A 22,662-nucleotide genomic window follows, 5' to 3' on the forward strand; every position below is an offset into this window, starting at 1 on the left:
AGTGTGAGGGAATATGGAGGAATCTAGTTGAACCAGTGCCTGAGATAAAACTGGAAGGCGAGAATGGGGGCCGGTGCACAGGTCCGAGGCAGCCTTGGGCGCTCCCTGGGGCGGCTCAGCTAGAAGGTGGGGGGAAGAGCCCAGACCCAGGGAGAGCAGCCCTTCGGGGCTCCCTGTCACTGAGAAGGGGCCACATCGGGGACCTGACTGCTGGTGAGTACTGACCCCAGGTGGTGCGGGCCACAACCGCCCCTGATTGCGGTCCTCGCGGTGCCAGGGTCGCGGCGGGGCCACAGGCAGCCGCGTGCAAGGTGCGCACTGTCCCGGCGGAGCCGGGAGCAGAGACAGTTCCGGAGGGCGGTCCCGAAGGCCTGCGCCTCGCACCTGGAGAGCCCGGGGGTGGAGCCGGAATTCCCCGCGCACGAGGAATTCTCGGGGCCGCCGGCGGGTGGCCCGGGAGCGGGGCCTGCAGCTGTCTTTGCCTTATAAGGCATGGGGGGCCGGGCGGGGCCGGGGGCGGGGCCGAGGCCGCCCGGCCCCCTCCGGCCCCATCCCCGAGGCTGGGGCGGAGACGGGGCGCAGCGCACCGCGGCTGCAGCGGGAGCGGAGGAGCGCGCAGAGCCGGCCATGGGCAAGTCAGGTGAGCCGCGGGGCCCTGGGGTCGGGGCGCAGGGATGGCCCCGGATCTCCTAACTCCGGGATCCCAGTCGTCGTCACCCTGTCCCGCCGCGGGCCTGTTCCCCGGGACGGGGGAGGGGGCTCTGTCCGGCTGTGATGCAGGACCCCTGGATGCCTGATGGAGAGGGCCAGCGGCTAAGCGTTCCGATGCAGAGCTCCAGTCGGTTCCTGAGCATCCGGGAAGCCGGGGTGGCCGGTGCGGACACTGGGAGGGCGAGAGCAAGGGGGGCAGGGGAGACGGAGGCGGGGTCCTCCTGGCTGCTAGCCAGAGATGGCGTCAGGGAGGGTTTCCCGGCACTGGGGGGATTCGCGCTCTGCGTCTGGCCCAGGCGTGGCTTTTGCTTTGTTTCAGGACAAAGTTAAGAGTTGGGAGGAAAAAAAAAAAAAAAAAAGGTCCCCGAAATGTTACAGGATCTCCTCCCACAGCGCGGCTTGCCGCGTTCAGACCTCCCGAGAACATTCTGTGCGTCTTTGCATTCTTCGTTCCTCTCCGAGCGCCCTGGGTGTTAGGCCAGCCGCAGAGTGATCTGATCCTCTTTATCTCTGACCTGTTGCTGAGGATCCCCGCGGCTGTGGCTGTCGTGGTGACTTTCTGTAGTGCAGATCTCTCCACACCCCTCCGCCTCTGGATGTGAGGCATCCAGGCCTGCCATCCTGGCTGGCAAGCACTCACAACACCTACCACCCTGCCTGACAACCCTCCCTGCTTCTTTTATGTTTGTATGTTTTTGGTGCCACTCTTAAGGCTTGAACTCGGGGCCTGGGCACTGTCCCTGAGCTTATTTTGCTGAAGGCTAGCACTCTACCACCTGAGCCACAACTCCACTTCTGGCTTTTTGGGTGCCTAATTGAAAATAAAAGAGTCTTATGGACCTTATTGCCTGAGCTGGCTTCGTAACTCCATCCCAAATCTCAGCCTTCTGAGCAACTAGGATTACAGGCATGAGTCATTGTGCGGTGCTTCTCCCCCAGCCCCTCCTTCTAAGCTCAACTCTTAGGCCCAAGTTAAGTCCATTCCTGATTCCCATGCAGAAGGACAGAGGGATGGCCAGCTCTGTGCATTCTTCGTTGTAGTCCTTTCTTTGTGGGCCTGGCACAAGTGTTTAGCCTTACATTTGCTTTCCCCAGACTCCTCACTCCTGGCTGTTAGTGATGGCTGCGTTTATCTCAGCATTGTTCCTGTTTTATAGTAGTTTCGTATGGTGACTCATAAGTCAGCTTCACTGGGCTTCTCAGCCTCATGGTCCCTCTACATCTGTCTGTCCTCCAAGACCTGGATTCATAAGTTACCAGAGTTGAGAGTATGTGGCTTTCTCTGGCATTGGTCCTCACCTGCCTTACTTTGGGTTCTACTGTTAAGTATGCTTAGCATTTTAGCCTGTTAACCACTTGCTATGTGATGCAGGGCTCTTTCCATTGCCATGCCTGTTTCCCCATCGTAATAATGGTCCATATGATCTTGTCCTGTAGAAGAATAGGATGATAGGTGGTGCTGGGCAAACTGGCAGACGTGAGAGAGCACTTTGAGATTATACTTGAGAAATCAACTCTTTTCTCTATAAATTTAGAAGAAAATCTTGAAAGCTCCATGTTTTCTTTTCTGTTCTTTTTGTCAGTACTGGGATTTGAACACTGAGTTCTGTGCTTTTGCTAGGCAGACACTCTACTTGAGCCACTCTGCCAGTGTTTGTTACGTTTGAGATACAGTCTTTATTCCTGATCAGGCTTGGACTGTGATCCTACTATTTGTGCTTTATTGGGATGTCAGACATGTACCATTGTGCTCTGCCATTGGTAGAGATGGAGTATCATGAGTTTTCCCCCAGTTGGCCTACCAGTCTTTGTATCTCAAGAAGGTAGAATTACACCACTTTTCCCAGCTTCTAAAGCTATGTTTTAATCAGTTATTACTGGCTTCTTCCGTCATACAGTTTTCTAGAATACGCAATTCTGCCTATTCTACTTTTCCACCCCTCATCAGTTATCTCTGTATCAAGCTGTGGATATCTCTTGTCTTTAGGAGTATTCACTTAGATTGTGAACTGAGTTTTTAAGAAGCTGTTTAGGGTGAGGAGTGAGAGGTGAGAAGAGATCATGCAAGCAGTTGTACAGAGCGTAGAGCTTGCAAAGGGGAAGGACGTGTCTCTCTGACAGACCATCAAAGACTTTTTGAAGAGGTGATTGATCCCAGAAGGTCTTTGGAAATTGGGTTTTATCTTATGGGTGCATGTCTGGGGTGTTAGGTTTTTAAAAAGAGGTGACCGAGTAAGAACTGAAACTGCACCACGCACGTGGTATTCAGGTAAGGGGTTTATTCAGTAGACCTGCTGGGACCAGGCAAGGTTGGCACTCCACGCGGCTGGCAAAAGAAAAAAAGAGGGCGGTCTGGCGGCGGTTTAGGCCTTATATAGGGTAGGGGGCGGGGAAGGGTGTGTCCAGGTAAAGGGAAGTGGGATCAGGTGGGAGAAAGGTGTGGCCACATCAGGTTAGGATGTGACCTCAGCAGATGCGGACGTGACCTCTTCCAGGTATCCCAGTTGCCTAGGTAACGCAGGTACTGGGCGAGGTCTGTTCGTCGTCCAGGAATGGACCTTACATTCCAGCCTTTTGATAATTATGAAAAAGGGCGAAGACTCTCTCTGGCTACTTCCTGCTGGCAAGGGGCGTCGTAGGGGTAAAAGGCTGGGATGTGGTCCATGCTGGGAGAAGGCAGCAGGCTGCAGCTGTCGCTTGGGTGTTGATTCCTCGATGAAGTCTGGAGGAGGCGAGTCTGTTGGACGGAGTCTGGAGAAGTTTCATGAGGCATTGACGGAAACCTGAACAAATGGAAACTCTGACAATTTTTAAACCTAGAATGGCTAGCCTTTGAGAGGGAACCTAGAGGGGAGGGTCCCCGGGACCCAGCCTGCGTCACACTCTTCAGGGCACAAGCCAAAAAGTAGAGTCAGTCTGGTGAGTGAATAAGAGCTGACCAGGCAGAAGCGGCGTCCCGACTTCCCCCAGAGCCCTCTAGAGAGAAATGGCCAAGCCCCCAAAGCCAAGCGTCCTCGGCTTCAGAGGTGACCGGCCTTTCAGCTAAAGGCCGTAGGAGCTCTCTGGCGTGGCGCCACGTCTGGACAGAGACTGAGTGACAGAGAGCCGTAGAGTAGTTTCACTCACCAGAGTAGAGAAGTGGTGTGGACGTGGATGTGAAGGCCAGAAATGGTATTGGTGAAAAATCTCGCATGGTGTCAAGGCACTTTGGTTCACACAAAAGGGGTAGTTATTGGGTAGATGAAAAGAACACCATGCGCTATTCAGGCAGGAAAAGAAGTTACTGAACTGTAGTCCCACCCAGCATGGTGGAGAAGCATGGCTGAAAAAGGAAAGGGGGGGGGAAGAGAGGTGACCTAGTAGGAGGTGACTGCTTCCAGGTCTGCCAGTTCCATGATGTCTGCAAGAAGTGAGTCTCTTCGATGAAGTCTGGAGGAAGTCTTCTCAGGCAGGGGGCTGAACAAAGATGAAAAGCAAATATATTACTGGAAAGAAAAGATTGGATGTCCATGGCTTGGAGGTGACCTAAGGGATGAGGTAGTGAGGTCTTTGGGGAGGAGAGCAGTTAGCTCAGTGTTACTCACCCGGATCTTCAGGGATGCGAGATAGCCTTACCTTGGTAGGCCCAAGGGGGGAACAGGTGTACCTCGAAGTCAGTGTTGGCATAGAAGGGGCAGGAGCAGGAGACCTTTTTATTCTTGACAGGTGAATCCACTGTGGCTGTCCCTTGAGCTTGACTGCAGAAGCAAGGGAGCTGGAAGTTGTCCCTGGAGTTGTCTCTGGGCTGCTAGCTTTGCCTCCCGGTCTGCTTTTGAATTGCCGACTGTAATGGCATCCAATCCTGTCTGGTGTCCTCTGCAGTGGATGACCGCAACCTGTTGGGGAAGGGAAGCAGCTTCTAATAGTTTAAGAATAAGTGAGGCATTAGTTATGGGAGTCCCTTTGGTGGTCAGGAAGCCACGTTCCTTCCAAATTGCTGCATGAGAATGGAGAATATGATAGGCATATTTTGAGTCTGTATAAATATTGATCTTCCGGCCCTTGGCTAGAATTAAGGCCCTAGTTAAAGCTATAAGTTCTGCCTTTTGTGAGGTAGTGCTAGGGGGCAGAGGGCTGCTTTCAAGAATGGTAGAGTTATTAACGATGGCATAGCCCGCAACTCGGCTTCCTGAAGAGGTAGATGTGGAACTGCCATCGATGTACCAGGTGTCTTCTGGGTCAGGAAGAGGAGTTTCCGAGATACCTGTAAAATGGGGTGTGAATTCCTCCAAGGTCTCTGTACAGGAATGGGAAAGAGGGTTAGAATTGGATGGAAGCAAGGTGGCTGGATTGAGCGGGGAGCAGCTTTCCAGTGAAAAGTCAGGGTTTTGAATAAAAGTAACATGAAACAGCTGTAGGCGGGAAGGGGAAAGGGAAGACAGGGATTTATGAGACAAAAGGTCCTTTAGTCTGTGGGGAGAGCGAATGGTAGTGGGTTGGCCAAAAGTGAGTTTTGTGCTCTCCTGTGCCAAGGTGGCTGCTGCGGCCAAAGCTCGGAGACATGCTGGCCAGCCTTTTACCGTTGGGTCTAGCTGCTTTGAGAGGTAGGCCACAGGTCTAAATGAGGGGCCTGACATTTGTCCAAGAACCCCAAGGCCAATTCCCCACTTCTCAGTGACATAGAGTATAAAGGGTTCCTTGAGGTTAGGTAGAGCCAGTGCTGGAGCCCGAAGAAGCGCTTGCTTCAGAACTTTAAATGGGGTGTCAATGGGCTTTGTGGGGTCTGGCGGCTCCAGTAGGGAACCTTTGGATGCCTCATAAAGAGGTTTGGCCAATGTAGCAAAACCGGGTATCCAAATACGAAGGAAGCCTGCAAGTCCCAGGAAAGACAGAATGTCCTCCTTGGTCTGTGGGACAGAGAGAGACTCAATGTAGGCTTTTCTATCAAGGGTAATTCTTCTCTCTGTAGGAGTTATGGACAAACCCAAGTATGTTACCTCTGACTTTGCTATCTGGGCCTTTGAAGGAGAGACTCTATATCCTTTTGTCAACAGGAAGTTGAGGAGGTCAGCTGTATGTTGGCGAGCCAACTCAAAGGAAGGGCTGCAAAGCAAAAGATCATCCACATACTGGAGAACAATGCTAGGAGACACCTGAAGAGAGAGGAGATCCTTTGATAAAGCCTGTCCAAAGAAATGGGGACTGTCTCGAAACCCTTGAGGGAGGACCGTCCAGGTCAGCTGTTGTGCCCTTGAAGTGTCTGGGTCCACCCAAGTAAAAGCAAAGAAATCTTGGCAGTCAGGATGCAGGGGGATTGTGAAGAATGCATCCTTGAGGTCCAGCACCGAGAAGTGGGTGGTACCAGGAGGTATCTGTGAAAGGAGAGTATATGGGTTAGGCACAACAGGATGAATGGGAAGGACTGCAGCATTAATAGTGCGCAGGTCCTGGACTAGGCGATAGGTCCCATCAGGTTTAACTACTGGCAGGATAGGGGTGTTAAAGGGGGAGTTAGTGGGTCTGAGAAGTCCTTGTTTAAGAAGGCGAAGGATGATGGGTTTTAAACCTTGCCTGTGCCTAAGGGAAATGGGGTATTGGGAAGTACCAGGGAAATGGGTAGGGTCTTTAAGTTTAATGAGGACAGGAGTATGGTGTCTAGCCATAGTAGGAGTGGAAGTATCCCAGATAAGAGGGTTGACAAGATCTGGAGGTAAAGGGAAAGGATTTAGTTGGGAAGTTACAGGTGGAGGTTCATCTAAAGACAAAAGTAGAACAGGTGTGGGCTGTTTGGGGATATGGAATGAAAGGGAGACCTGAAATTTAGAGAGCAAGTCCCTTCCTAGGAGTGGGGTAGGACAGTGAGGTAGGATTAGGAAGGAGTGTGAAAAAGGAAAGTCTTCTATTTTACATGATACTGGTCCCGTAGTTGGGGGACAGGTAGGTAGGCCATCTACACCCACCACCGAGATCTGGGAGGGAAAAGTCTTGCCTGTATATTGACATAGCACCGAGTAAGTCGCTCCCGTATCCAAGAGAAAAGATATTAACTTACCGGCTACATAGAAACACACCCTGGGCTCCGTCATTGTGATGGTCTGGTTGTTGGGAGCAGGTGGCCCTGGGCACCTTCATTCTGTAGCCAAGCAGAAAATCTCCGACCGGTCTGGCTCCGCCTGCCTGGGTGGGCGGGGTGGGGGAGGGGCTGGCCTACCTTGTGGAGGTGAGGAGGGGCAATCGACTCCCCAATGTCCTTGTTGTCCACACCTTGGGCAGGGTCCAGGTGGAGGTCGTGGTGAGGGACAGAATTTCGCCCAGTGGCCCTCTTGCCCACACTTGAAGCATGCTCCAGGTGGTGTTTGTTGGGTGCGTCTCCTCAGAGGAGGCCGGATGGCAGCAGCCAGGATTTGATAGTTTTCCCTCTCACGGGCTGTCTTATCGGCAATCTCCTGTTCCTCTCGATTATTGAAAACTTTAAATGCCATACTCACCAGATCTCGTTGAGGGGTCTGAGGACCGTTCTCAGCCTTTTTTAACTTTTTTCTAATATCGGGGGCTGATTGGGCAATAAAATGAGTATTGAGAACCACCTTAGCCTCTGGTGACTCTGGGTCCAGCCTTGTATAGCGCTGGAGCGCTACTGTAAGGCGTTCAAGAAATTCCGCCGGGTTTTCATTGGGCCTTTGAGTAATGTGGTTTAATTTGTCGTAATTAACAGGAAGATAGGCTGCCTTTTGAAGGCCAGCCACTAAGCAAGTTATCATCCTATTTCTGCTTTCCCGCCCAGGAGCATTATGTTGATAATTCCAATTGGGCTCTTCCCTAGGCACAGCTGTTGCTCCCACTGGAAAGTTAATATCTAGGCGGTGAGCTTCATCGGCATGTGCCTGGGCTGCAGTCCACACCCTTTCTTTTTCCTCAGCAGTAAGGGTAGAGGATAGCATTAGATATATGTCCTGCCAAGTAAGGTCATAGGTCTGAGCCAGGTTCTTAAACTGCTTGACATAATTATTAGAATCTTGGGCATAAGATCCCAGCCGCTTCTCAATCTGAGCAATATCAAACATTGAGAATGGCGCATGCACCCTAATTACACCTTCAGCCCCTGCCACCTCTCGCAAAGGGCACAGGGGGTCTGGTGGAGGTTGTGTGCCACCAGTGCGAGACCGGGTGTGAGCTGCAGGGGGGGAGGAGATAGAGGGTGAAGGAGAGGAGAGTGAAGAAGGTGGGGAAGGCACCAGATGCTCAGCAGGAAGAGGGGCAGAGTCAAAAAGAGGGTCAGGCACCTCAGGCTCCGGAGGGAGCCCTGCGCTAGAGTTGGGTTCTCCACGTGCCAGGAGGAGTGGAAAGGCCGGGCATGATTGGCATAGGGCCGGGTTGTCCCGGAGAGCAAAGAATGGCTGAATATGAATGACCTCAGACCATTTACCATTACGACGGCAAAAATCGTCTAAATCTCTGAGAATGACATAGTCCAAAGTCCCATCTCTGGGCCATCGAGAACGATTATCCAGTTGGTACTGTGGCCAAACTTGAGTGCAATAATAAATCAGGCGTTTCTTGTCGATGCAGTCAATAGACAAGACGTCCAGGGAACGCAGGAGGCATTTCAATGGAGTTTCCTCCTTTGGGCGTGACTTACAACAACCCATTAGAAATGCAAAAGAGAAAAACGTAGGGGGAAAAATTTAGTGAGTGAAGGAGGGCTTACTGAATGGAAGCGGTGTCCCAATTTACCACCGAGCCCTCTAGAGAGAAGTGACGAACAACCGGAGTCAAGTAAAGGCCTAGTAGGTTCTCCGGCGTGGTATCTGTAAAGAGACTGAACGACAGAGACCCCTTAGGGAGCAGGTCACTCACCAAAATGTAGAAGTGTCGAGGAAGATGCAGAGGCCAGCAATAGAATTGATGCACTGTGTCCGCAGCAGATAGACGGGCCGTGACTCGGATAAAGGGCTTAAAGTCAGGACAGCCGAGATTCCTCTCTGTTTTTTTTCTTTTTTTCATTTTTGTTTTTCCCTTTTTGCTCTGAGGAATACCCACAGTTCTGACGGCCTTTTATGACCTGAATACCACGTGCGTGGTGCAGTTTCAGTTCTTACTCGGTCACCTCTTTTTAAAAACCTAACATGGGGTGCCATCCAGCACAGCAGCACCAGAACTGTGCCAGCGAGCTGGGTACCCGTGGCTCATGCCTGTAATCCTAGCTACACAGAAGACTGAGATCTAAAGTTCACAGTTCAAAGCCAGCCTGGGCAGGAAACTCTGTGAGACTCTTATCTCCACCAGAAGTGGCGCTGTGGCTCAAGAGGGACAGTGTTCAGCCCAGGCCCAGAGTTCAAGCCCTAGGACAGACCCAAAAAAAAAAAAGAAGAAGAAAACTAGAACTGTGCCAGGGAGGAAAGCAACTGAAAGGGAGAGGATGGAGGTGGGGGATGGAAGACTCTCACGGGTACAGACACGAAAAGACACAGGCTTTCTAAAGAGGAAGAAAGGAGTGGCTTTGCCTGCTGGTGGCTTCTAGTAGGCTTGCCGACAGCTTGCTATGAATGAAAGGGAAGGGTCAGAGGCAGGGTGTGCATCCGGGATGGCAGCGATGTTGCTGGGACTGCAGGTACAGGGCGGGCTAGTTTCAGAGGGAAAGCATGCCAGAAGCAGGTTGGAGTTGGTTGATTGAAGAACCATTTCTCTTCCCCCACAACCCAGGAATCTTCTAGAAATACATTTCTAGACTAGCTCCCTCATAACAACATGTACTTTTGGTTCTCTTCATAAGACTGAACTTCTAGGATCATGGCCAGCTCTTCTAAGGGTCCCTAAGAAACAAAAGTGACTTGTCTGTGTGACCTGGACTTACTGAGCCTTTACAGCACCAGCCCAACCTCAAAGTTTTAGGTCATCAACCTGGACTGCTGCCCTCACATGCAGGAGGTCGCTCACAGAGCTGTGTCCACACAGGGACACTGTGTGCCTCCAAAAAGGCCACCAGAAGGAATCCGTTCCTGTCTCTTGGGGCCTGATCTCTCCTCACTACACAGGAGTAGGACGACTCTTTGCTCCAGAGCTGGGTAGAGCAGCAGGCATCGCTGTGAGATTATCGCACCACAGATGTAGCTCAAAGCCCAGAAGCAGCTCTGCCCCACATTGGAAGACCCCAGGTCTTGCTCTCAGTAGGTCCTGGCTTCCCTACCTGGCCACGGTGCCTTGGACTCCAATGGAAACCTCTTGTTCCTAATAATAATGATTGCCAATCATTAAGCTCTGGCATTTTATATCACCAAACTTTGTAACAAGTCTTAATATCCTCTCATCTCCAGATGTACAGAGCTCACTTTAACCAGTATGTGAACAAACTGGGATTTGAACCCAGTGCTTCTCTTCCCAGTTCTTCTCTACCAGACTACCCATGTCCTCCGATTTTTGGTCTCTGGCCAGTGGGATCTTCCACATACTCTTCTAATTGTCTCTAAGAGTCTTCCTGTTTCTGGAGACATCTAGCATGGAGAGATCAGAGCAGGCTTCTAGGGACTATAGTAACTAGCCAGGAATTTTCTGACTGAGGCCCCTGGGTCCTCTGAAATAAGAGGTTGTGTGGGCCAGTTCTACCCTGGCAGTTTGCTTCCATCTGTTCAAAGAAAAGTGTTTCCTTGCATTAAAGGTATTTTGAAAGCCACAGCTGTCATTCTTGGCACACAGATGGGGACCCTCTGGTTCAGGAGCGGGGCCTGGCCTCTGGGCAGGCCTGAGTGGAACCAGCAGAGCTGGAGTGGCCCGAGCTGGCTCTTCTCTGCCCTGAGTCCTTCAGCTGTCCAAGGAGAGTGAGAGGCCTGGAGAAAGGCTACTCTCCTGTTCCCATAGGCAATTGAGCAATCTTCATGATCTGTTCTTGCCATTAGGAAAAAAGGAGCTGTATGTGCAGTGCAAGTGTGCAAGATTGGGGGCAGAAGTGGGGGTGAAAGTATAAATTAGCTCTGGCTCTAGTGAGAACTCACTGGATGACCTGAGGCCATTCACAAACTGCCCCAGACATGGATTTCCTCTTTTGTAGCAAGGAAAGGAATTCTGCTCTAGGACTTTTACTGTGCCCATGTAAGAACCTCATTCATCTGTTCTTTCATTCACTCACTCACTCATTCCCTTAATGTCCCAGCTTGGAAGTGCTGAAAACTGCCTTCAAATCCCATTTTGTTATCAAACAACCTTCAAGGCTGGCCTTGAATTCCTGGTCTCTATCCATCCTCCTGCCTCCACCCCTGAAGAGTTGGGATTACTAAGAAGCACTTTTGTACCTGGCTTAAAGAGCGATTTAAATATGATTAGCCTCCACATTTCCCTTTAAAAAGACCTTAAGCCAGAAGCTAAAGAGCTTCTGCATCAAGTAGAGTTGATATTCAACAACTTCCTGATGTTCTAAAACAGTTCTAAAGCCTTTCCATAGGTGAATTCACTTAAACCTCCTCACATGAGCCCTGTGAAGCAGCACCGAGGGATTAAACACACAGCTAGTGAAAGGCTGAGTGAGATTTTTGCCTCTGGAATTGCCAGAAACTCAGGCTTCCAGAAAAGGAGCTACCCACCAGAAACTTTGCTTTCTTGTTCTTTTTTCTTTTAATTGCCTATTTTCTACACTTCCTCCTCCAGGAGCTTTTCTGCGTGTGTGTGTGTGTGTGTGTGTGTGTGTGTGTGTGTGTGTGTGTGTGTGTGTGTGTGTGTGTGTGTGTGTGTGTGTGTGTGTGTGTGTGTGTGTGTGTGTGTGTGTGTGTGTGTGTGTGTGTGTTGGTACTGGGCCTTCAACTCAGAATCTTGGGCTGTCATGTCATTTTTTGCTCAAGTCTGGAATCTACCACTTGAACCACACCTCCCCTTCTGGCTTTTGGTGGTTATGTCCTGATTGGCTTCAAACCACGATCTTCAGATCTCAGCCTCCTAAGTAGCTAGATTACAGGCCTGAGCTACCAGGATATGCCTTCTTTTCTACTGTTCTTGTTAGTTTGGGGGGAATGGAACCCAGGGCCTTGCACATGCTAGGTAAGTGCTCTATCATTCAGTTACCTTATAGTCAAATAAAACCAACTTTGTTCCAAAGGCAAGACCTGACTTCTTCCTAGCTGCTAGCCAAAGGGAACTGCCTATCCATAGCCCTGCCCTGGCTATGGACTGCCATGACCTCTTTGGTAGAGCCTCTGGGGAGGGTGGAGGAATGCTATAAGGAAGCCTCTGAAGAGGATGGGGGATCCTGAGGGAGGAGCCTGTCTCCACCAAAAGCAGGGAGTGGTGAGGCACAGTTCTCCCCAGAGTCCTGGTGAGTCCACCAGCAGTAGAAACTCGGGCCCTTAAAGGGCCAAGAGCCCTAGGATGCCCCTGTCCTGCACCCCTGCCTTTCCAGCACTCCCAGGGAGTCCCTGCTCTGTTCAGTAGCACAGTCCCTGACTTGTAAGGTCCCCTTGGGCAGATCCAGATCTGAGGTTCTTGGCACAGAGAAGACACTTCAAATCTTAATTTTTTTCTCTTCTTTTCTTTCTTCTTTCTTTCTCTTTCCTTCCTTCCTTTCTTTCTTTTCTTTCTTTCTTTCTTGTTGATCATGGGTCTTGAACTCTGGGCCTGGGCCCTGTCCCTGAGCTCTTCAGTTCAAAAGCTAGCACTCTACCATTTGAGCCACAGCGCTACTTCCGGCCTTTTCTGTTTATGTGGTGCTGAGGAATCGAACCCAGAGCCTCATGCATGTGAGGCACGTACTCTACCTCTGAGCCACTTTTCCAGCCCCTTAATGCTTTTCTTCCTTCTCTTGTCTCCCTTTGAGGAATCTTCCAGTAGGCAGCTGCTAACCTGGTATCTCTTTCTTCTTGCTCTCCTCGTCTGTCACCAAAGAGTCATCTCTTAGGTGACCCCTCTGTCATGCTTTGTCTGATGACTCTTTGGCTGTGAGGGTAGGGGTACTCTTCCACTAGTGGGAGAATCTGGGCATTGACGTTCCCTCATATGCCCCAGTTTCCTAGTCATAACAATATAAAACAGTATGATAGTGAAAGCTCCATAGAATATGGATGGTACGAAGTTAATGAGGTCACACACAGGCCCTGCACCAGATGTGATTGGCCAGCCAATAGAAGGCACCAGCAGGGGCAGATAGGCCTGCCTCCTTCTCTGGCAGGCACTCTGAGTGGTTGTGACTTTGCTGAGTCTCCCTTTGCCCTGCACTCCCCCATCCTGTGGCGGCCAGGGCCTTCTCTGAGGTCCCAAGGCTAGATGGGTTTTCTCTTACTTTCCCCTTACCTTTATCTGTGTTCTTGAATAATCTACAGAAGTAGGGTGTGCCTCTTGCTGGGTGTGGTTGACACTGATAACTTGTGTCTTTGGGTTGAGACTGCCTGCTGTGTTGGGTGGAGAGGCTGGAACTCCCCGAGGGAGAAGTATGGGGCCCCCTTGCTCCCAGCCAGCAAGGTGAGAGAGGGCTCCCCTATTCCCCATGGTAGGATTTCCTGTGCCTTTGTGGGGTAGCGGCCACAGAGGAGGAGATGGGGTGTGAGGGGAAATGATGATCCGGCTGGGCCAGGGACAGCCGACTTGGTCTCTGAGCTCAGAGTCTCAGAGTCTGGCTGAACACAAACTTTCACTTTTGTTCCTTCTGACGTCTCTCATACTGGAAATGCAGTGACCTAGTTTCCAGCAGCCTTTTTTTTTTTTTTTTGCCAGTTCTGGGGCTTGAACTTAGGGCCTGGGCACTGTCCCTGAGCTTCTTTTTGCTCAAAGCTAGCACTGTACCACTTGAGCCACAGCACCACTTCTGGCTTTTTTGTGTTTATGTGGAACTGAGGAGTTGAACCCAGGCCTTCATGCAAGCACTCTACCACGAAGCCACCTTCCCAGCCCTGCAGCAGGCTTTTGTGTCTGTCCTTACTGGCCAAGGACATTGCAGAGCCTACAGTGCCCTGGGGTGCAGGACAAATGGACCCCATGGTTCACATCGTCCTAAATACCTTAACATGGCAAACATCAAAAGTATACATGAGGACTTGGAACGTGGCATAGTGGTAGAGTGGTAAAGTGCTTGCCTAGCATGCATGAAGCCCTGGGTTCGATTCCTCAGTACTATATAGCCAGAAATGGTGCTGTGGCTCAAGTGGTACAGTGCTAACCTTGAGCAAGGGAAGCTCAGATACAGTGTCTAAGCCCTTAGTTCAAGCCCCAGGACAAGCCAAAAAAAGTATACATGAAACGTATCATCTTAACTGGATGTAAATGTATTGTCAGTGGTGTTAGGTGTATCCACCGTGAGGTGAAACATCTTGTAAAGTCAAAACTGTACTCAGTAAACCACTCCTTTCTGCCTCCCACCCCTAGAAGATCTGAACATTTTTGTCTTTCATATCAACAAGGGTGGAGCCCATCTCTGGCCACCTGCACTGAGGACCAGGAGGACCTAGACCCCCTGCCTGAAGCCTCTTCATCTTTACCTGTCTCCTCTCCATTCTCACCTCATAGATCTGGGATTCAAAGCCCCTCCCTGTCACCCCTGCATCCCATTCTAGAACACCATAGGTTCAGAGATCTCAAGGTTGGGCACTTCTTCTTTGTTAAAGTCCTTGGACACCTCCACTTCCCTGTGCCCTGGGCACAACTCTTCCCCTCTACCGCAGCCAGCCCTCAGCTCTGTGGGGATGGGAAGGGGGGCATACCCTAGTGTCCTTCCTCTTGGGCTCCCACTAGGGATTTCTAGGCATTTCCTTGAAGACCCCGAAAGATGGGGTCTGGGCATGAGATTGAAGAGGACCCATTTTGGGGTAAAAACACCCAAGAGAAGAAAAGCCCTGGTGAACATGACCTGGGGCACAGGAAGGATTGTGGCACTTCCTTCTTGGCCCTGTTGACACCCTTCCTGCCACCACCCACAGCCAGTACTCAAATGACAAGTTCCTGGTCAAACAGGATCAGCCAAGTATGGCCCTCACTCAGAATCCTACCCCTCCGCCCTACCCCTAACCACAGAGGAGTCTCCCAGATTCCTAACGTGGAAGCCCAGTGCCTTCATAATCTTAGCCTGGCTAGCTCCTATCTTCTAACATTTTTCGATTCTCAAATCAGGAGTCATTTGTCTCCTGACCCCCAAGATCTTATTAGGCCTCTCTTCTTCCAAGTCCTCATACATGTTTACTGGCATGGTGGCTCTTACCTGTTATTGTCTGTTTACAAGGCTGTCTCCCTTCTGTATGTGAGCTTTGGGGCAAAGCTCTGTTTTTGTCTGCTTACCAGGCTGCCTGCCTTCTGTGTGTGAGCTTTGGGGCAAGACATGGCCGATTGGTCTCTGGATTCCTAACATTCAAGTGGTGTTCAGAGAATGGATGTAGTGGTACTGCTGCTAAACAAATGATGAATCAGTGGATGGATGATGTTGGATGAGATATAGATGTTGATGTGGATGGATGGAGGAAAAGGGATGTTTGACTGATACTTACATAGAAGTATTGATGAAGGAATGAATTGGACAATTGAGTAGATGAGATGCTGAATGAATAAGGTCTCATTTCAAACGAAAATTGGTATGCCACCTTGCCTGCCCTTGCCTTTACCCACTATTTCCCTGGCCCCAACCCCCACTGACCTCATCTTTTCTGAGTTCATAATGCAGTTGGGCACTGGTTAACCTCTTCCCTCACTGCAGCCACAGCTGATCATTCCCGCCCCCAATCACCACATGGTCCCATACTCTCCTTACTCCACTTCCCCACTGCCGCCTTCCCCTTCCCCTCCTCCTTACCCTTCCTAAGTCCTCTTTTCTTTACCTGTCACTCTATTATTATAAAGCCCTGAGTGAGCTCCATCCACCCCAGCCAGGCTGCTTCTCTGGGCTCCCAAATGCAGCCCTTCCCAGCCTGGTATATCTAGTCTCCCTCTGACATTTCCTTTCAGAAGTCCTGTTGCTGATTCGTCCAATCCCCCAACATCTGCTCTCTACTTCCTGCCCATGCCTCATTCAGCAGCCCGCAGAGTCTCTCAGAAACACAGATCTAATCAACTCTTCCCCCTGCCCCCATTCAGTGGCTTCCCATTGCCTTCAATAAAGTCTCAAATCCCCAACAAAGGCCAGAAGGTTCCATATAAATCAAGGGCTTTCAACCTGCAGGATGCTATCTGGGATGAAGGTATGAAGAGCCACGGTGTGGGACAGGGCCATTTGACAAGGGTTCTGAGGCCAGAAAGGGGAGAGAAGTCTGTTGTGTGGCCTGAAGTCTGAGCTAGGCATTACTCTGACTTTGGGGGAGTGTTTTCCTCTGTACTGAGCTATTCTCTGTCTTGTCCTCTTTTAGCTTCCAAAGAGTTTAATAATGAAGTCCTAAAGGCCCACAATGAGTACCGGCGGCAGCATGGAGTCCCCCCACTGAAGCTCTCCAAGAAACTCAACCGAGAGGCTCAGCAGTGAGTCTCCCAGCTCCCCAGGGGTTCAGGCCCTTCTCAGGGCTGCCACTGTAGTCAAGAGGGGTCTGCATTTGGGGGGTCAGATACAGCCAGGCTTGAATATTACTATGCCATTTGCCCAAGCAGGTCTCTTTGTTCCTCTGTGCCTCGATGCATTCCTCTGTAAAATGGGGCCACTGGGGAGGGGGGAGGCAGAAGCCATGAAAGCGTGATGCTCCCCTATTTCCTCCAAGAGCCTTGGCAAGGGAGGAATACTCAGATATTGAAGCTCTGAGTTGCTCAGAGTTCAGAGGTTCCCTAGACCCACATTGAGAAAACACCATGGATTCCGACAGGTATTCAGAGGCCCTGGCCAGCACAAGGATCCTCAAACACAGCCCAGAGTCAAGTCGTGGCCAGTGTGGAGAGAACCTAGCATGGGCATCCTATGATCAGACAGGTAGGTATTTCTCTGCTTTCCTCCTCTCTGCCCAACCTGAACCTAATGTGTGACCTCCAAAGACCTTCCCTGGTCCAGTGCTCTGTATTGCTTAGCCATGGAGTAGTTGTAAGTCCAGAAAGGGGGAAAAAAACCAACAATTGTGTGAGTCTGTTCCCAGGCTGAATTCAGTTCAGAGCCAGCCAAGCGCTGGGAGCCAGGGACAGAGATGAGTCAGACTGAGCGTCCCACTTCAGAAGCTCCCAGGCTGAGGGGTGAGGGCGGAGGAGACAGAGGATCTGGACAGTTTCAGCCTGATTCTGAGGCTTTCAGACCAATCCTGGCTACTGTGAACATCTTTCTCCATTTCCGCCCACCCCCAAACACTGTAGTGCTGGGATATTACCTTTCATAATTAAGGTAAAGAAGTAAGGCTTTTTCCATTTTGGAAATCAAATGGAAAACAATTCCTCCATCCAAGATCTCAAGCAAAATGTTCTTATACCCTGAGCAAACTTTCTCAAGCTGTCTGGCTCCGACAGCCCTGAAGTTGGCTTTTTAGGAAAAAATGTCAGGAAATTGTCTCACTTGCTGAAGCTCTTACTAAATCCCAGCTGGACAATGACGCACTTCCTCTCCAGCCTCACATTCCTGGGAGTTCCCTGGGGGGAGGGGGAAGGGGGAGCTCCCCTAGCACAGCCAGGGCCCCCTCCCTGCAGTAGAGGCTTGGGCCTGTGCTGAAAAAGGCAGCAGCCCCTTCTGAGGCCTTGCCGTCAGCGTCCAGGCTCCTCCTGACCCCGGCTGTGGTCTTGTGGGCTAGGGAGAAGGGTTTGGAATGCAAAGAGTCTCACTTGGAACTTGGGAGATGTTCCATTCTCGCCTTGGATTACATCAAGTCTCTGGCCCCAGTTTCCCCATCTCATTAGAGAGAGATTGGATACCTCACCCTGGCTGCACACTCAAATCTTTTGAAGAGCGTTTATCCTAGCCATTCGGGAGGTTGAGATCTGAGGATTGAAACCAGCTAGGGTAGAAAAGTCCATGAGACTCTTCACTCTAACTAACCACAAAAAGCTGGAAGTGGAGCTGTGGCTTGAATGCTAGAATGCTAGCTAGCCTTAAGCACAAAAGCTCAAGAATAGTGCCCAGGCCCTTGAGTTCAGTCAAGCCCTAGGACCAGCAAAAACATAAAAATAAAAAAACTAATGCCCAGGTCTTTCCTCAGAGAAACTGACACAGTGGATTTGAGGAAAGACCCAGGCTCAGGTTTGTTTTAAATGGCCCTCATGAGGCTGATATGTGTTCCATAAACCACTTGTATAGCATTGGGGAAGTTGCTGGAAATCTGGGCTCATAGGCTCCTCCCCACACCTACTAAAATCACAGCTGTGTCTTAACAAGACCCCAGGTGACTAATGCCCACATTAAAACTTGAGAGTTACTCCCCCTGGATTAAGGTTCCTCATGCCTCTGTCCCTGAGCTCAGTAGCTGCTAGGGAAATGCTTCTCTGTACGTAAATGCTTACCTTTAGGACCAATAAGGGCTCTTCGTCCTGGAAAATCTTTGGCTTGCTAATCTTGTCCAGTCAGTCACCTTTCTTCCTGTGAGCATTGTAGGAGGCAGGCATGGTGTAGGATGGGGACAGAATCTCCCAGAGCATCAGTCTAAGATTCTTGGAGTGTCGTATTGACCCTTTCTTTAGAGGCCCAGGGAGGGGGGCGGTTTTCTCCAGGACCACACAGCAAGTCAGTGGATGGCAGGGATGCTCATGCAAGTCCCCTGCTACTGGAACCCTTGATCCCAGGCCAGTGCTCTTGCCAACCCCCACACATTCTCTCTTCAGTCTGGTCAAGCTCGTAGAGGATAATTCCCTAGAAGTCTACAGGGCCTCTCACATACACAGCCAAATGTACCTACTCATTGGCACTTTATCAGATGTCCAGTTTTGGGATGGATGGTTTGTAGTTTATGGAGATAAATAAAGGGAAGAGGTTGTCTGTGGACTTTGTTACTGAGTTCAGAACCCTGCCTTTTCCGTACAGGACAGGAGGTGGCTGATAGATGGTATGGTGAAATCAAGAACTACAACTTCCAGCAGCCTGGCTTTACCTCTGGGACTGGTGAGTGGCAGGCCCACCAGTGGTCTGGGCAGGTTGGGTGTTTATCTTCAAAGAAGAACTAACTTTCAGAAAGTTAATAACTCTTGCATATTTCTCTAGTTTGACTTTGCCCAGAAACCAAAACTTTCCCCAAATATCTGCCCAAACTATACCCCATCCCACATATGAGCCCCTCCCCATTCCCCAGCTTAAAGTTCTACACATTCCTACAGTGTGTCCTAAGAAGACTGGATTTTTTTTTTTTTTTTTTTTTTTTTTTTGTCGGTCATGGGGCTTGAACTCTGGGCCTGAGCGCTGTCCCTCAGCTCTTCAGCTCAAGGCGAGCACTCTACCACTTGAGCTACAGCGCCACTTCCGGTTTTCTGGTGGTTTATTGGAGATAGGAGTCTCACGGTCTCTCCTGCCCGGGCTGGCTTTGAACCGCGATCCTCAGATCTCAGCCTCCTGAGTAGCTAGGATTACAGGCGTGAGCCACCAGCGCCCGGCTTTTTTTTTTTTTTTTTGTCGGTCGTGGGACTTGAACTCTGGGCTTGGGTGCTATCCCTCAGCTCTTCAGCTCAAGGCAAGTGCTCTACTGTTTGAGCCACAGTACCACTTCTGGCTTTCTAGTGGTTTATTGGAGATAAGAGTCTCATGGACTTTCCTGCCTGGGCTGGCTTTGAACCGTGATCCTCAGATCTCAGCCTCCTGAGTAACTAGGATTACAGGTGTGAGCCACCAGCTCCTGGTACACAAGGAGACTCGATTTTAAGAGAGCTTCATTTTTTTTTTTTTTAGTCATGGGGTTTGAACTCAGGGCCTGGGTACTGTCTCTGAGCTCTTTTTGCTTGACTATTTTGAGCCACAACTCCACTTCCAGTTTTCTGGTGATTAATTGGAGAGCAGAGTATCACAGGTTTTCGTGCCCCAGCTGGTTCTGAACTGCAATCTTCAGCCTCCTGAGTAGCTAGGACTATAGGCCTGAGCCACCAGCATTGGGCTAAGCTCTTCATTCTTCAATGGGCCTCTCTGGTATCTTAAAACATGTCTAAGCAAGGGACCAGTGTCTCATGCCTATAATCCTAGCTACTCAGGAGGCTGAGATGTGAGGACCATGGTTAGAAGCCAGCCCAGGCAGGGAAGTCTCTGAGACTAATTTCCAATGAACTACCAAAAAAAGCTGGAAGTAGTAGAGTTGTGGCTCAAGTGGTAGAGCACTAGCCTTGAGCAAAATAACTTGAGCAACATCTAAACCCTGAGCTCAAGCCCCAATACCAGTACCACTAAAAAAAAAAAAAAGCATGTCTAATTAGTCATCCTCCCTCAATCCATCTGAATCTCCAGTAGCCAGACTAACTCCTCTCTGGCCCAGGACTCCCCAGTTAAACTGCAGTAACTCCCTGGACTATTCAGGAAAAGGATCAGCTGGACTTAACCTTCTTTACCAACCCACCTCTACCTCTTTCTGCTCCTCTCCATACCTTGCCACCTCCCTTCACCATTCTCTCTAGTCGCTGGATCAGAAAAACTGGATCTAGTGTGGACTTGGGTCTGTTTTTTATCTTCCCTGTCCAAGGGAAAGGAGCATGATGGTGGCTTCTAAGAGGCCTTCAGAGAGCTGGGGATTCAGAGGCAGGGAAGAGCTTTCTGGAAGGATCCTTGTCCTTCTCTAGGCTGCCTCCAGGTCAAGCAGCCAAACATTTAGCCTATAAGAGCCTAGGTAACTGCTTTGGCCTCTAGGTTCCTTTATTTCTTCACTGGGCTTCATCTGCCTTCCGTCTTTCCTCAAAATTAACACAGACTCCATCTTAGCCCAGAACAGAATTGGGAAGGGTGTGGATCTGTGTAATCAGAGGCACCAGAGAACCTGAAAGGCAGCCGTCAAGGGCTGTCTTCCCTTCCACGCACTCCTGTCCCACCCATGGGTAGAGTCACGTCTCTGGGTTTCTTCAGAAGTAGGAAATGACATGTTCTCAAAGCCAGTCACAGTTTCCTGTGGTTTACTGCTCACCCTCTAAGGTAGGGGTTCTTGCAACCCTCTGGGCAGAACTCTGGGCCATTTCTCCTCCAAGATGGAGAGCAAGAGGCTACCCAAGGCCTGGTATGAGAATTAACATTTCCACAGAATGAGGGAGGAGGAGCGGTGATGAAGAATGTGTAGCAGAACCTTGTCTTCTTTGAATAAAGATCAGATTCCAGATACTGGAAACTTCATAGCTTCTGGAGTTGCTTTACCCATGAACAAGATTGTTAAGCAATCGGACATGTGTCAGAGCAAGTTCTTGGCACTGTTAGTGTGTGTGCACACTACTTGATAGTTACCCATGCCAGCCTCCACACTATTTGAAAGTAGGGCTTTCAAACCATAAGAAACTGAGGCCCACAATGGGGCAAGAGGCTCTTCTCAGGTCTTCTGCCCTTTACCTAATGTCTCTTCTTCCCATGGCTCCTGCTAAGAGGCTGGAATCTCACAAGTCAGAGTAGGGAATAGGGCTCAACTCCCCATGATCACAATCTACCTGTCCCAGCCATCTCCCACCATACAGGGACAAATCTTGGATAACCAAGCCTTGTGCCATTGCAGATCCACTGGACAACACTTGGGACAGACACACTGACCCTCAGAAAAGAATGGGACTTTGGGTGGTTTCAATGCTTATAAGACCCTTGAAGAGCCTCAGGCCCATTCTACCTTGACCTTTCCCAGACTCTACATCCCCAGCTTCTTGTTGATAAACCAGTCAAGGGTTCCCTGCCCTGAGCCATTGTTGGTGAAAGGGCCTTTGCAAGCCCCTGAAACCAATCCCACCCTCCCCCGAACCTAGGCCAGCATCTTGTATGGAAGGACAGGGCCTTGCTCTGTGCTTGACAGGAGAAACATTATTTCTTTATAATTACTTGATTAGATTCAGTTTAAATGAGATTAGAGTGTTTGTTCTGAATGAGTAATATTTTTACACCATATGAAATGTAAAAGCAAGCCATAGAAGCTCTAATTTCTAGCACCTTCCTTCCAAGAAGCATTCAAGTGACATCAGTTTCTTGTGTGCCATTCTAGAGTCACTCTAAGCTTGTACCCGTGTGTGTGTGTGTGTGTGTGTGTGTGTGTGTGTGTGTGTGTGTGTGTGTGTGTGTGTGTGTGTGTGTGTGTGTGTGTGTGTGTGTGTGTGTGTGTGTGTGTGTGTGTGTGTGTGTGTGTGTGTGTGTGTGTGTGTCCTTTTCCCTTTTTCACACTCTGGGGTCAGAGTATGTGATGCGTTCTGCCCTTGCCAGCAATTGTTCCATTTTCATCCAGAGAGTTTTTTCATTCTTACTCCTTACACATGATCCTTTGCCAGAATATGCTGTAATTTATTCCATATGCTTTCAAAGGTATAGTTTAGAAAGTGGGGTCCATAGCAGGAAAGAGGATGTCCCTTTAAGGAAACAATGAAAGAAAGGAAGAGGGAGGAAGAAGGAAGGAGGGAGCCAGGGAGGGAGAGAGAAAGAGAGGAATGGAAAGGCAAGAGAGAAGGAGGGAAAAGATAAATAGGAAGAGGGAGGAGCTGTTGTTAGAAATTACTGTGTATCCAATGGTTGCTAAGGAAGTTGTGTCCTTTAATTAATCTCTAAATACCCCTTATTTAATTAACCCTGTGCGAATGGAGACTTCCCCTACGAGAGGAAAGATCGCTTAGTCTCATCTCTGAGAAAAGCCAGAGGGAGTTTTGTGCTGCTAATGTGCACTTCATGTGTCTAACCATTTGCTTAGCAACCTGAGGATAAACAAGCAGCTTCTTCCTTGTCTGGGAGTCAGAGCAAGGGATGGTCAATGGCCAAAGCATGTGGTTTCTTAGAAGAAAGCTTGTGTAAGAAAAGGCTTGAGCCCTGGGGAAGAGAAAGCTCAGAGACTAACGGTAAGGCCTGGCAGAGCTGCCAAGTGACTGGATCTGTGGCATCATCACAATGACCAAGGGGGAAGGGGCAAAAAAGACAAATAGTAAAGGGGCTTGCTTGCGATTTTTTTTCCCCTTTCAATTGTGGGGCTTGAAATCAGGGCCTGG

General features: G+C 49.9%; 1 protein-coding gene across 2 annotated transcripts in view; it reads left to right on the forward strand.

Annotated features, from left to right (window-relative positions):
* Positions 1-559: 559 nt before the first annotated feature.
* Positions 560-22,662, forward strand: part of Glipr2 (GLI pathogenesis related 2) — a 28,469-nt gene continuing 6,366 nt past the window's right edge. The window contains exons 1-4 of one of the 2 annotated variants that reach the window (XM_070009776.1): positions 560-640; positions 15,993-16,101; positions 16,437-16,540; positions 18,563-18,640. In XM_070009776.1, the coding sequence (XP_069865877.1) occupies positions 628-640; positions 15,993-16,101; positions 16,437-16,540; positions 18,563-18,640 (304 nt within the window). In that variant the 5' untranslated portion in view covers positions 560-627. Of the gene's footprint in view, positions 641-15,363; positions 15,828-15,992; positions 16,102-16,436; positions 16,541-18,562; positions 18,641-22,662 lie in introns of those variants that run through there. The other variant, XM_070009767.1, reaches the window with a different exon arrangement.

The sequence above is a fragment of the Dipodomys merriami genome, unplaced genomic scaffold (assembly GCF_024711535.1).
Source record: "Dipodomys merriami isolate MVZ:Mamm:240054 unplaced genomic scaffold, mDipMer1.0.p SCAF_11, whole genome shotgun sequence".
NCBI lineage: Eukaryota > Metazoa > Chordata > Mammalia > Rodentia > Heteromyidae > Dipodomys > Dipodomys merriami.